The 14734-nt window shown below is 49.6% G+C and overlaps 1 protein-coding gene across 3 annotated transcripts in view; it reads right to left on the reverse strand.

Annotated features, from left to right (window-relative positions):
* Positions 1–14734, reverse strand: part of Igf2bp1 (insulin like growth factor 2 mRNA binding protein 1) — a 43674-nt gene that overhangs the window by 12790 nt on the left and 16150 nt on the right. For 2 of the 3 annotated variants that reach the window (XM_006971914.3, XM_016007883.3), the window contains exons 3-4: positions 4127–4175; positions 3688–3739 (exon numbers count right to left, since the gene is read on the reverse strand). In XM_006971914.3, the coding sequence (XP_006971976.1) occupies positions 3688–3739; positions 4127–4175 (101 nt within the window). Of the gene's footprint in view, positions 1–3687; positions 3740–4126; positions 4176–6794; positions 6815–14734 lie in introns of those variants that run through there. The other variant, XM_076543210.1, reaches the window with a different exon arrangement.

Below are 14734 nucleotides of genomic sequence, written 5' to 3' on the forward strand. Positions count from 1 at the left end.
ACAAGGTGGCTTACAACCTTCTGTAATTCTACTTCCAGGAGATCCAATCTGGCCTCTTCGGGCACCGTACACACGCGGTGGAGACACACACAGATGGAGGCCGACACCCACACACATGAAGTTAGCAGTACCGAGTAAGGGCTGGTGCAGACAGCTCAGTGGAAAGCTGGCACCTGAGTCCCATCTCTGGGCCCCACGTGAAAACCACGCCCAAGTTGTCACCTGACTTCCACAAGGTGGGCACGGCATGTGTGCGTGCACACACATAAGCACAATAAATGTAAAATAAGGGGGCTTGGGCTGGAGAGATGACTCAGCGGTTAAGAGCACCGACTGCTCTTCCAGGGGTCCTGAGTTCAATTCCCAGCAACCACATGGTGGCTCACAACCATCTGTAATGAGATCTGGTGCCCTCTTCTGGCCTGCAGGGACACATGCAGACAGAACACTGTATACATAATAAACCTTAAAACAAGTGTTTGAAGGATAATTGCCAAGGCTACGCAGTGTGACCCTGTCTCAGAAAAAGTAAATAAAACTTATAAAAATTTTAAAAGAAAGTGACGTGGTCATGCACACCTACAATTCTGGCACTCAGAAGGCCCGAGGCAGGAATCCTGTCAAGACCAGCCTTTGCTACACTGTAAAATAAGCCAGTCTGGGCTAGAGGGAGAGCCTTTCTCAAATAAACCAGTAACTGGCATTTAAAGCGGGGTGCAGCAGAACACACTAGCAGCCCCAGCACACCCAGAGGATAAGGATGGCCGAGATCGCCAGGGCAGCCGGGGCTGACAGTGAGTGTGAGCCAGCCAGGACCACACTGCAAGGCTCCGCCTAAAATGAAAAGAAACCGTGACATCTGAGCTGGATGTGGTGGCGGAGGCCTGAAACTCCTGAGCAGGACTGTGTTGGAGGCCACTTCGGCTGGTGGGAGCCTTGAGCACATCTGTGGGATCCTCTTCATTTTTTTTTAAACTATTTTAAGTGTCTGTGTGTGTGTGTGTGTGTGTGTGTGTGTGTGTGTGTGTGTGTGTGTGTGTGTTCAGATGTGGAGGTCAGAGGACAACTTTAGGAAGTCAGCTCTCTCCATCATCACGTGGGTTCCAGGGACAGATTCAGGTGTCAACCTGACCGAGCCTGTCCGTGTCAGTGGCAGATGCTGCTCAGAGCGGCCCCCTGGTCTGTGTAACTCATAAGTCCAGCGGAAAACATGCGTGGGTAACCGCGATCAGCTCATTCCGCTGTGTTCTGGCATTTAAGATGAAAGGCAAGTTAGAGACTAGAGCAGAGCAAGCAGCGCTTCACTGGTGGGCAGGCAAGGTCTGTCATCATCTGTCAGCACACACAGCTTGCCCCTTCCCACAAGGAATTTAGAAATGAATATTTAAACCTCAGACAAAGCAATGGCTGCTCCTTGAAGATTTCCAAAAGTGGGCTGCTGCACTACTCTCAAGCAAGAAAGTGGCCAACAGGGGGCGCTCGCTCACCCATGCACCCTAACTGGCCCCAACACAGACTGGAATACTATTCAGTCATAAAAAAAATTGAAAGCCCAGCCGGGCAGTGGTGGTACACGCCCTTAATCCCAGCCTCAAACTCACAGCCTGGTCTACAGAATGGGTTCCAGGACAGCCAGGACTGTTTCACAGAGAAACCCTGTCTCAAAAAAAAAAAAAATAAAATAAAATAAAATAACTAAAGAAAGAAAAATAAAGAAAGAAATTCCATCAGCGGTGACTAGATGGAACCAGAAATGACTAAGTTAAATTAAATGAGCCAGGCTCTAAAAGACAAGAAACTACAAGCTCTCAAGACTGTGGAGGCAGAGAATGGAAGGGAAAGGGGAAAGGAAGGTGGAGATAAGGGGGGGAAAGGGGAGGAAGTAGGAAAAGGAGGACTGGGAGGGGAAAGGCAGTCTCGCTGAACTGAGAAAAAGATGGGTATGGGTGCCAAGGCCTGGGAGAGTAATGGGGAAGGGAAGCCTGGGGAGAGGCAGCCAAGGAGACTCTGACAGCCATAGACCACACTGCACCATGGACTTGAGAGAGCTACAAGATGTTCAATGTTCTCACCGAAGAGAGCTGACAAGGTGAGGAGCCGGGCAGGCTTAACGACAGGATACACCTATGCATCCCAACACCCATGAACATGGAATGCTCTCACGTGCTGGCTTTAAAAAAAGATCTAATAACAACCCTACGTCCAACCGAACCCCGAGCCCATCTTCTCTGCAAGAATTTACACCCCTAGAAACAGAGGACCCTCAAAAACCACAGCTAATTTTGACTTAGAATTCCTCTTCCTCTTCCCTCTGTGGGCACAGCTGTCAAAAGATTCTGCTTACAAAAACTATTAACAAATAAACCCTGTTTGTTTGGGGGGGGGGGGGTGTTGGTTTCTCCGGGTAGCCCTGCCTGTCTCAGAACTCGATCTGTAGAAACTCAGAGATCCACCTGCCTCTGCCTCCCAAGTGGGGAGATGAAAGGTGTGCGCCGCCACCACCACCCGGCCGTTGTGTGGATTTTTAAAACAACTTTTCAATTATTTTTCTTTTATGTGTAAGGATGTTCTGCTAGCATGTCCCCTTGAAGGTCAGAAGAGGGCATCAGATCTTCTGGAGCTGGAATTACAGATGCCTATGGGCTGCCTTTGGGTGCTGGAAATCAAACCTGGGTCCTTTGGAAGAGCAAACAGTGCTCTTAATCACTGAGCCATCTCTGCAGCCCTCCACTCCGGGCCCCCCCTCCCCAAAGCTCCTTTTATTTCATGCTGCTTTTACCTCATTTTTGTTTTTCCAAGACAAGGTTTCTCTGTGCAGCCCTACCTGTTCTGGAACTCACTCTGTAGACCAGGCTACACTCAGGAGATATTTGCCTCTGGAGTGCAGGAATTAAAGGCGTATACTACCACTCCCGGGATTTTTTTTTTTCTTTGTAAAAAACAAGGTATCTCTATGTAATCCTGGAGCTTGATACATAGGCCAGGCTGGCCTCAAAACTCAGAGATCCTCCTGCCTCTGCCTCTCAAGAGCTGGGACTAAATACACCCAGCCCCCAACAAGTTTCCATTCTTTTTGTTTGTTTGTTTGGTTGGTTGGTTTTTTGAGACAGGGTTTCTCCGTGTAGCTTTGCGCCTTTCCTGGGACTCACTTGGTAGTCCAGGCCGGCCTTGAACTCACAGAGATCCACCTGGCTCTGCCTCCGAGTGCTGGGATTAAAGGCGTGCGCCACCACCGCCCGGCTCAAATTTCCATTCTAAAACTTCTACTGAAACACTGAAATTCCTGAAAGCCTGGGGCTCAGACTCAAGGAGAAAGGGTGATAAATCAGATGTGGTGGCCCACACCTTTAATCCCAGCACTCAGGAGGCAAAGTTTAAGGCTAGCCTGATCTATACTCCAAATTCCAGGATAGCCAGGGCTACACAGTGAGGCTCTGCCTTGAAAAACCCAAAACGGAAAAATACAAGAGGGGTGTCCAGACTTCCTACCACATAGTAGTCCAGTTTCATGGCTCCACACGCGCACGCTTTGGGCACATGGGGGGGGGGGGTTGCCCAGGCTCTCTGCTGCTGCACCCACTGTCTGGACCTTCCCGGTGCATCTGATCACAGAACTGCACGGTGCTGAAGCCACCCAGCTCCCTGCACACTCACTTGCACACTCACTCACCCTTGTCCCAGCCTCACCTTGCTCACAGTTCTCCACTGTGCCATACTGGGCCAGCAGGCTGTCCAGCACCTGAAGAAGTAGAACACGGGTGAGTCCCCCAGGGTCGGACGCCCCTTGCCCCAGCGCTCTGGAGCACCAGCAGGAACTAGACATTCTGATCACTTTTCAGTTCATCCCCTCAGCCTCCTACTGCTGATGGCAACTCCAGTGTCTGCAAGGATGTACCTGGCTGTGTGCTAAGGGACTCTCTGAGGCAGACTACTGTAATAAAGTTCTAAAACTCTCAGGGGCACTCTCCCTAACTCCCTAATGCCTCTTGTCCCAGGGTGTGAACAAAAATGAGACCCTTCCACCCCCACACCCAGGGGAGACCTCTCTAGTCATTTCTACCCACTCAGAAGGACACCGAGCCTTGTCTCCGTCTCCACCCCACTGTGCGTTTCCCCAGACACTTACTTCCCATCGGAGCTGAGGTGGAATGTTTCGGATCTGAATTTTCCGACTCCTGAAATGAAAGAAAAAAATAAGTTAGAGAAAATTCCAGGTGCTTTAGGCCCCCATGACCTGGCAGTTTCTAATCTTTGTCCCAGCTTGTCATCTCACCATAATTGTAGAAGGGTGGTTTGTTCCCCAGTGCTGGGGACTGAACTCATGGTCTGGCACACGCTAGATCCCCAGCGGTGGTGGCACACGCCTTTGATCCCAGCACTCGGGAGGCAGAGGCAGGCGGATCTCTGTGAGTTCTGGTCTCCATAGTAAGTTCCAGGACAGCCAGAGAATAGCAACCCAAGAGGAATACAGACTTTTAGAGTAGGCGAGGCCTCACTTTATGGACCCAACTACTAACAGGACCATGAGAGGAACACAGAACCGTACGTGCTCAGCGTAATGGCAGCCAAACATTGTACATGATGTTGCTACAACTTAGCTTTTCCAAGTACCCTTCTGTCCAGCACCACAACAAAGTCAAGGGGCTGGAGAAATGGTACATGATCTCTTACAGACCTGGAGTTTGATTCCTGGTGCCCTGTGAGCCTGCTCACAACTGCGTGCAACTCCAGCTCCAGGGAATCCAATGCCTTGGCCACCTCAGGCACCTGACTCACGGGTACATACCCACATATACACAATCACACAAATAAATCCAAAGTCAGGTAAGGCAGTAACTATTCATTAATCCAACACCTCTTTAACTGGCACCCATGTCAAGCTCTACTTTGCTCCTGAGGTTGGGGCACACAATGAACAAAAGAGTTGGGATGCCTGGCCCAGGTGCTCACACCGTATTAGGGGAAACAATATATGTGAACAATTACATAAGATAATAGTACAGTGGTTAAGCCCTTGGCACAACTAGAGATCTAAACCACTTATTAGCACTGATCTTTAGAAGATTATTTAACTTCTGTGAGGCCCAATCTCCCCTCAACAGGGATAATACCTATTCACAGGTGGGAGGTGGCATTAGATAATATTTGTAAAGACTTGGAGTGAGTCCTTCATCTGTAACAATAGATGCATCTGGGAGTGGGGAAGGTTCTCCAGAGTGATTAACACATGAAGCCGGCACCAGGAGCACCTTCTCCCCCGGGTGACTGCACTATACTTACTCCACCCCAGCTTTCAATAGCTCGGAAAAGAAAAGATTCCCCTTGAGGATCGCTTTCAGGTTCAGGGCTAACTCCCAAAGCAACTGCTCACCACCCAAATCAATACCTTAATCCTGGAGTTTAAGACATTTCAATTGACTTGATGTGTTAGTCAATTGTCATTTAGATCTCTGTAGATCTTTGATCTTGCACAAACCCTTAGTTCAAAGACAAAGTTTTGGGGGTTGGAGAGATGGCTCAGCAGCTAAGAGTACAAGATGCTCTTCTAGGACCAGGGTTTAATTGTCAGCACGCACAGGGTGGGAGAAGGGATCAGACGCCCTCTTTTGGGCACTGCATGTCATGCAGGCAAAACACTTATGCACATAATATAAAATGAGTTAACATAAAGACTTGTTTAAGTCACATGACCTCAGGCCTCAGTGACCTATCAAATGAGCTTTGTTGGCCTTGGCTGTCCCAGGTCAGTCTCTTTACCAAGGCAGAATCTTCTCTGTGATTTCTAGTCTAAAATTCCGAGATTGGCATGTCTTTACCCATGAACTACAGCAAGGGAACCTTAGGATGAAACAGCTAAAGAGCTGGGAAGGAGCCGGGCAGCGGTGGTGCACGCCTTTAATCCCGGCAGTCCGGAGGCAGAGGCAGGAGGACCTCTTTTAGTTTGAGGCCTGGTCTGCTCAGTGAGGTCCAGGACAGCTAAGGCTACAAAGAAAAACTCTTGTCTCAAAAAGAAAGAAAAAATAAATAGCAAGGAAAGGTGGATCTGCTTGGAAGAGGATCTTTGTGGCTTATGAACCTGACCTAACAAAGTTAGATTACTAGATATAGTGAGGATCAGAAAACAAATCCAGCTGGGCCTGAAGGCACAAGCCATGATCCCGACACACAGGAGTCTAAAGCAGGATTGATACATAGAGTAGGGCAGTCCTTGTGAAGGCAGCATTAGAGAGAGAGAAAGAGAAAGACAGAAGACAAAGAGATGTAACTCAAGGGGCACAGTACTTGCCCGGGACGCACAAAGCCCTGAGTTTGAACTCCAGCACTGTAAAGAAAGGTAGCTATGGTGTCAAATGCCTGTCATCCCAGCACCCAGCATCAGAAACACCTCTCTCTCTCTCTCTCTCTCTCTCTCTCTCTCTCTCTCTCTCTCTCTCTCTCTCTCTCTCTCTCTCTCTCTCCCTCTCTCACACATACACACACACACACACACAGCCATCACGCCCATTTCTGAGTCCATAGACCTCATTCCACCAGGCACCAGGTCCAAGGATTGGCCAAAAAGAAGCTGTGGCCCCTTGTAAGGTTCTCACAAAACACATCTGCTGACCAAAAAGACACATTGGCTATTTTCCACTTGAAGAATTGAGAAAGAAATGAAGACTGCCTTGTTTAAAAGCAGGAATGGTCCAGCCCAGCACACCTCCTTCCAGCAAATCCTTTGGATGGAGGGCAGAAGATGATGAGGACTGCCTGCTTGGGAGTCTAAGTAATAGGCATAATAAAGCAAACCCTACCGAGTACAGGAGCCTAGTTTGGAAACAGTCCACTAGTGCAATCCATGGTGAAAGGCCAAAACTTCCCTCCTGGATCTGGTTCAGGGTCTTCTACTCAGGAAGGGCAGAAGAGAAGAGGGTGATAGCAGAAACCAGATCTCTGCAAGGACGTTAATCCAGATCCAGAAAGCAATGGCAGGCAGATCGGCTGGAATGTCTGGAATGTTACAGGAGAGGGAGGGAGGGGGAGGAGGGCAAGGCCACCCAACCAATGAAAGAAAGACATCCCAGCAGCCTTCCCTCACCCCTCTAGGGCACACACCCCACCCTGGGAACCCACTCTAGGCTTCTCCTAGGCTTCCTTTTCAGCAACCCCCTCCCCGCCCCGATTAAAACAGAGGGGGGTGGCCTGGAAGAGCTGAAGCATCCAAGGACCTTTGTCTTCTAAGCCTGGTTTTCCACTGCGCCTGGTGCCCTCTAATTCCTTTCAGGCCCAAACCGCACAAGGAAGGCAATGCTGAGACCTGTAACCTGAATTCCCTTGCTTACATTTCAACCCCCAGGACAACTCATTCATCCCACAGAGGGGAAGCCCAGAGTTGGCTGATTTAGGCTGGTGTGCCGAGGGCTCAGACTCTAGGCTGTTCTCAACCGGTGGGTCAAAGGACCCTTTCTCACAGGGCTCGCCTAAAACCACCGAAAAGCACAGCTTTAACATGATTCATAACAGTAGCGAAATTACAGTTATGAAGAACACGTTATGGTTGTCACCACGACATGAGGAACTGTAGAGGGGCCGGCACCGGGAAAGTTGAGACCCCACTGGCTTAGAAGCTCCTGATGGAGGGCGAGCAGACAAACTCCGATTTCACTCCATGTTGGTTTCTCCTGGTGGAAACTAACTCCAATAAAGCCCTTGTTAGTACTTCAAAGAAGACCAGAAGGTAGGGTGGGCAAGCACCACTGGGTGGGAGAGACCGTGACAGCCACCGCAGTATTTCAGTGGGTTCACAATGACGGGGAATCTTAGAAAGAACCACTGCCTATGAGCCCTACCTGACCAAGTCCTCCCCTCCACACCACCGCTTGTCCGACCTATGTACGACCTATGTATGACCCTGCTCCCATAACCAGGCCCCACCACGACCAGGTGGAGCAGTTTAGGCCCCACAGGTAAAAGGGCACCACATACAGCTGAGCACTTAGTGCCTGGAGGGCCAAGCCCTATTTCGGCAAGGAGAGAGAACCAGGAGAAACTCAGTAACTGCCCCCATCCTCCAGCGGCTAAACCCGGTGAAGAGTATGAACAGCCAGCAATGGCCATTAAAGGCAACGGGTACGCCAGCCAAGACGCTTCCCGAGTGCCAACAGCCTGTAGCTTTCATGTCCTCTGCCTGTTCTGACCGTCAGGGACCCAGCCCTGGAGGGGCAGCTCAACGGACATATGGTCATCAGGGAAACTCAATTCTAGACCTCAGCCACGCCGACCTGCGGATGTGAGGACCAGTCAGGAGGGACAGGTCAGGGAGATTCAGCAGAAAGACAGATGTATCAGGACATCCATTACATAGCATATACACTTGGGCTGGGGGGGGGGGGGATGTGCTGAGACTTAGATGCCTGCTAGATCCATCTTACACTCCTCCCACTGCCCAGGCCATCAGTGGCTTTGCTTGACAACCCAGGGCCCTGAGATTAAGAGGCTTAATGAATGTCTTGTCCACACAACCACTAAAGCCAAAGCCAGGAGTTGAACCCAAACTGACTGATTTCCATTTTGTTTGTGTGGGTTTTTTGCTTGCTTTTTTTGTTTTCTGTTTTTGTTTTTTTGTTTTGTTTGGGTTTTGGTTTTTCGAGGCAGGGTTTCTCTGTGTAGCTTTGCGCCTTTCCTGGATCTCGCTCTGTAGACCAGGCTGGCCTCGAACTCACAGAGATCCGCCTGCCTCTGCCTCCCAAGTGCTGGGATTAAAGGGGTGCGCCACCACCGCTGCCCGGCTGTTTTCTGGTTTTGAGACAGGGTTTCTCTGTGTAGTCCTGGCTGTCCTGGAACTCACTCTGTAGACCAGGCTGGCCTCAAATCCAGAGATTCGTTTGCTTTATGGATTCTAGGCGAGTACTCTACTACTGAGCTATACTCCAGGTCACATCCCATCCTCATTTTCCATGTGAGTCTTAACTGTAGCCCAGGCTGGCCTCTAACTTAGAGCAATCCCCCTACACCAGCCTCACTGACAGTCCTGAGTCACTTTTTCTGCTTGTTATTCTTAAGATCTATGAACTGCAGCGTTCATGTTAGGTGTATGAGCCTGCCGGTGTGTAAGTGCACCACATGTATGCGGTGCAGAGGCCAGAAGGAGCTTCTCAGATACCTTGTAAGCAGCCATGTGGATGCTGGGAACTGAACCTGAATCCTCAGGATGAGCAGTCAGTGGTCTTAAACTGCTGAGCCATCTCCCCAGACCCAGTTAAAAAGTTCTTATTCTCTGCCAAAGTGCACCTCACCCCCACACCCAGAGTGAAAGGTGCCACCTGCAATCAATGAAAGTTCAGGCCTGAATCAAGACAGGAAAAGATGAATGGAAAGAAAGGGAGGGGGTGGCGGCAGCATTTCTTTGGAATCCCAAACAATCTGCAGAGGCCCCAGGACTTTCATCTCCTGGAAAACAAGTTAAACCAGGATCTTCACGTCCACTCCACCCCAAGCTGTCCTCCACCTGTGGTCTCCAGTCAACCTTCAACTCTCTGGGGACCACTTCTCACATCTGGGGGCTTAAGCAGTAGGATTGGTTCATCTCAAGTATCTGGTGTCCCCAGACAGGGATCACCCTGTCTACCTACAGGCAACTTTCTTAAATACAGGAATTGCTGTACATTAATTGTCTGAGAAGCTCATTATTAGCTTTTCTTTTTCTTCTCAGGAATGTGATAAAAGGTAACAACACTCCATCAAAAAAAAAAAAAAGTACAGTATGTGCAGAATTTCAAGACTTCAGGGGTTAATGAAAACTTTGAATTCATGCAAGAACCCAAAGGTAAGACCTTCACACACACATCCACCCACAAACTTCAGTTAGATGAAGTCTGAGTTGTCAGGGAAGCCTGCAGGTTCTCTCACCGGGGGAGAAAGCTGCCCCAGGCAATGAGGAAATAGGGAGCTAGCGCTGGAGTTCACTGACAGGACACTTGCCTAGCGTGCTGAAGCCTTGGGGTCCATCATTCCTCATGCGGCGTTTCATAAATTAAAATAAATGCCAGACTAGTGGTGGGTTTGCTGCTGTAACTGGAATGCATCAAAATAGCTAGCCAGGGCTGAAGCCGGCTCAGTACTTAAGAGCAGTGGCCCTGGGTCTGGATCCCACAGCTGGTGGCTCACAATCATCTGAAACCCGTTTCAGGGCCTTTGCTCCTTTCTTTTGACCTCTGCGGGCATCAGGCATACATGTGATCCACATATACTCATGCAGGCAAAACACTCATATACACAAAATAAATCTGAAAAAAAAAAAAAAAAAACAGAGCCATGCATTCAACCCAACACTCAAGAGAGAGGCAGGTGGATCTGAGTTCAGGCCAGCCTGGTCTACACAGTGAAACCCTCCAAAGCCACCCTACCCCATCCAAAGCATATTACAGGGATGCTCAAATCTATAGACACATGCCATACTCCACTGAAGCATAGGTACTGAATTCTGAATCATCAGCAGAAAGCTGACTACTGGGGCTCGGAGGCATCTGTAATCCAACCACTCCTAACACAAGGTGGGACTTTAGGGAATCCCTTGGGCCAGCTGGTCTCAAGTAAAGGGAGAGAAAATAGACACACAGACACACACACACAGGCTTCCACAACTTTCCTACATTTCTGGAAAGAGTCCAACTGCTGGAGCCTTCTAATTCCAGAGGTTATTTTGGCAGCTCCGGTTGGGGAAGCCACTAATTCAAGACCTCTGAGGACCAACAATATGACCAAGAGCAAAAGAAGAACTGAATGTTGATTTTACTTCAAAGGTTTATATAATATATAAATTCTTGTTACTGTTCAATTTTTTAAGAGCATATTTACTTTTAATTGTGTGTGCCTGTGTCCTCAGAAGAGGGCATGGGATCCCCTGAAGGGGCAGTCAGTTGTGTTCCATTTGACATGGGTGTTGCATGAACAGTGCACATTTTTGCTTTTGTGAGACAGGGTTTCTCTGTGTAGCCCTGGCTGTCCTGGAACTCAGAGATCCCCTGCCTCTGCCTCCTGAGTGCTGAAATTAAAAGTGAGTGCCACCACTGCCCAGCAACAATCTTCTGATACATTTGGTCAAAAATATCTAAGAGCTTTGTGGTGGCTCATGCCTACAATCCCAGCAGGAGGCTCACGAGTTTGAGGCCGGCCTAGACTACATGAGACCTTGTCTTAGATCAATCCTTCCCCCTGCCCCCCCAAAAACAGCTAAGTGAGCTGGTGCAAACTTGTAACCTCACTCAGCACTGGGGAGGCTGAGGCACAGTAATTTAAATTCCAGGCCAGGCCTGGGCTACTTATTCAAGTCCTTTCAAAAACAAAAGGACACAAAATATTGTACATAAATGATGTGGATGTCTTTCGGTATGCTGTGAAAATATGTTGCTATGATTGATTGATAAATAAAACGCGATTGGCCAGTAGCCAGTCAGGAAGTATGGTATAGGTGGAAGAAGCAGAGAGGAGAATTCTGGGAAGTGGAAGGCTGAGGCAGGAGCTGCTGCCAGGCGCCCTGATGAGAAACAACATGTAAAGATACCGGTAAGCCAAGAGCCAAGAGCCAAGGTACAGATCAACAGAAATGGGTTAATTTAAGATATAAGAACTAGACAGCACGAAGCCTGCCATGGCCACACAGTTTATAAATACTATAAGTCTCTGTGTGTTTGCTTGGGTCTGAGCGGCTGCCGACAGGCCCAGATACAGAAAAACTTAAGCTACACATAAATATAGAATTCTTTCTTTCTTTTCTTTTTTTTGAGACAGGGTTTCTCTGTGTAGTTTTGGTGCCTGTCCTGAATCTCTCTCTGTAGACCAGGCTGGCCTCAAACTCAAGTGATCTGCCTGGCTCTGCCTCCCGAGTGCTGGAATTAAAGGCATGTGCCACCACCATCCGGCGTAATCCTTAATATTAATTACACACCAATCGGGATGGGGTCTCATGCTGGGCCTCAGCAGGCCTAAACTCTCACTATTCTCATTTCAGCCTCCAGAGTGCTGGGATTACAGAATTACATGGAACCCACTCACCTAACCCGTCTTTACTGTGGAGACTGTAATTGAAAACGTCCATGTGTGAACACATATACTCATGGTTTCTGTAGTTCCTCGAATGGCTTTGGCGTCATTGCTGCTCCGTGGGGCTGGACACTGTCCCACTGTGCGGAGCAGACTATGGTGGAGTTTCCAGTCCAGTGGTGGCCAGGCCAGCTTGGTGGTGTGGAAAGGAGGGAACAGCTAAGGCTGCTTGGGTGACAGGTTGTCGACTAGGCAGGTAATTCTGCTGTTTTGTGCCCCCCCCCCAACAAAAGCACCCTAAGGGACTGACCCAGAAGCCAAAGCTGGACCCTTTCCAGATAAGAAATAACGCTCATCACTGCCTCTTCTAAGATGGTCTTCGTCTTCCAGATCACCACAAGACTATCAATACTTCCTTCCCATCCTTCTTAACCACATACAAAACGGAGAGGTGGGCACCAAAACGGGTTGGAGTGGGAAGTCCAGAAAACTTCTGAAGGGGGCCGGCCTGGCACGCTCCAGGCAGGGCAGCAGCTGAGAAAAGGGGCGGTGCCGGGAAGGGAGAAGGAACTGGCTCCATGCCCAGGGCTTCGTGCCAGGAAGATCCAGAGGCAGGGCAGCCAGACGGGACGGGCGGCTGGCGGGCATTCTATTGAGTAGCTAGCTGCAGGTTAGGACTCAGGCTAAAAAAGTAACCAAGGTCTGGAACCAAGGCAGATGCCGTCACCACCACCACCCCAGGGAAAGCGCATGTGGGTGTGTACCAAGAAGGCTCAGCCATCAGTGGAAGGCAGCTGTGTGCACGCTGCCTTTTACAGATTTTTTTAAAATTTCGCTTGTTTTGTGTGTGTTTGGGGTGTGGGGTATGAGGTGTGCGTGCCACAACATGCGCAGAGGTCGGTTAACATGTTCAAATAGGCTTGGCTGTCTCCTTCAGGATGTGGGTCCTGGGGTTCAAACTCAGGTCATCAAGCTTGGCAGCCAAAGCCTTTGAACTTTAAATGTATACGGCACACACACTGTCCCACGTGTATCCTGATCCCTAAACTAATGCTAGAGACGTGGAAAGGAAGAGCCTTCTGCGAGACGCTCCTTGTCTAGACCTAGCCCTGATTTCCTCTCCTCCGGAAAGGTCTTTACCTGTGTAGAATGCTAACCTGGGGACTGAGGGCATCACCAGGCTTCTTATAGGACATGTTGTTTATTGCACACCTCTTGTTACCAAGAGGTTCTGGTTAAGGAAAATCAGATTCGTATTTCAGAGCTGCCCCCTCAACTCAGACACAGACATCAAGGTTCCGACAGGGCAGGACTAGCCAGCTGAGGGGAAGGACTGGAACTCAGCTCTCCGGGTTAGTCTGTGCCGATTTCACCAAACGGTGCTGCTTGTTCAAAGGAAGTTAGCATAGCAGAAGCCATTAAGAGTCTGGCGGTGAGAGCAGGAAAAATGCCCATATTCTGTATGGCTAAATGCTTGCCAACTGGCTTTTACTGCATGCGGCTCTAATTTGGGCACCAGATTTCATTTGCAGAACAGCTAACTACCCTATAATACGGCTGGATGGCTGTCAGAGATCTGTTACAGAGGCCAAAGGGTAGTCGTGACAGTTCTTCCCTTACAAAGTATTAGCTAGATCTAGAGCAGGCAAAGAAGTACAAGTGTGGATGAGGGGGAGGTGCTAACTGGAGGGGGGAGGGGAGGGGAGGGAGGGAGGGGAGGGAGGAAAGAGGGGAGGGAGGGAGGGAGGGAGGAAGGGAATGAGAGCAAGCGCACAAGCACCTCAGCATCCAAGTCACTCACTCACTTGGGAAAAAATGGGTTGACAAGAAAGCCCACAGGTTTTTTTGTTGTGGGTTTTCTTTTAATCCTCACCCCTTCCTCATCTGGGCAGCCCCAGAGAAAGCCCAAACAGAAGCTCTGGACAGCTGATCTCTCTCCAGGCAAGCTCCAGGTCCTCCTGAGCCAACTGCTGCCTCCACCCGGCAACCCGGGGCTTTGGGTAGCCTCTTCCTTTTTAACGTTTTACCTGCAGGGGTCTGGCCAAGTGGAGCTGAACAGTGGGGAAGGGGGAAGGAGGAACTGGGGTGGGGGGTGGGGGTACGACGTGAGGATGGAGCCTTTACTAAGGCTTCAAGTACACACAGAAAGAGTCTGCCCACACGAAGAACCTCCTGTGTTGTGTGGGTACCGAGCCATTTCCTAGGAGCCCTGCCCTCACCCTCTCAGGCTGTCGGTGGCGAGAGTTTCTCGGTCTTCCCAAGGCATTGAGGAAGAGTTAATAAGCTCTGAGGGCCCAGCACATTTGTAGCATGTCTTCAGGAGCCACATGGTCTAGCCCTGGCAAGCCCGAGAGGGCACGCTAAGGAGAAAGCATCGGAAGGCAATGTGGGGAACCTTGGAAAGAGGAGTCTACCCAGGGTGGAGGCAAATGGAGCCTACCTAGCTCAAGATAAAGATTTTGAGGTGGAGTTCTCAGAAGCAAAGAAAGCAGGCCAATCTCAAAAGAAATCAGGCAACCCACAACCTTGCCCAGTGAAAAAGGATTAGCATAATGCTGGAAACCCTTAGGATTAAAATCTAACTTCTTTTATCTGTAAACCAGAGCTCTGGTGTGTCCTCGCCATTGTCAACCAATACCTGTTGGAGGGTGAGTTCGTGAGGAGTGTACCCTAGGCGCTGGTGTTCTCAGACCGAGTCTCCTCCACCATTCCT

This window comes from Peromyscus maniculatus, chromosome 8 (genome assembly GCF_049852395.1).
Source record: "Peromyscus maniculatus bairdii isolate BWxNUB_F1_BW_parent chromosome 8, HU_Pman_BW_mat_3.1, whole genome shotgun sequence".
Classification (NCBI taxonomy): domain Eukaryota; kingdom Metazoa; phylum Chordata; class Mammalia; order Rodentia; family Cricetidae; genus Peromyscus; species Peromyscus maniculatus.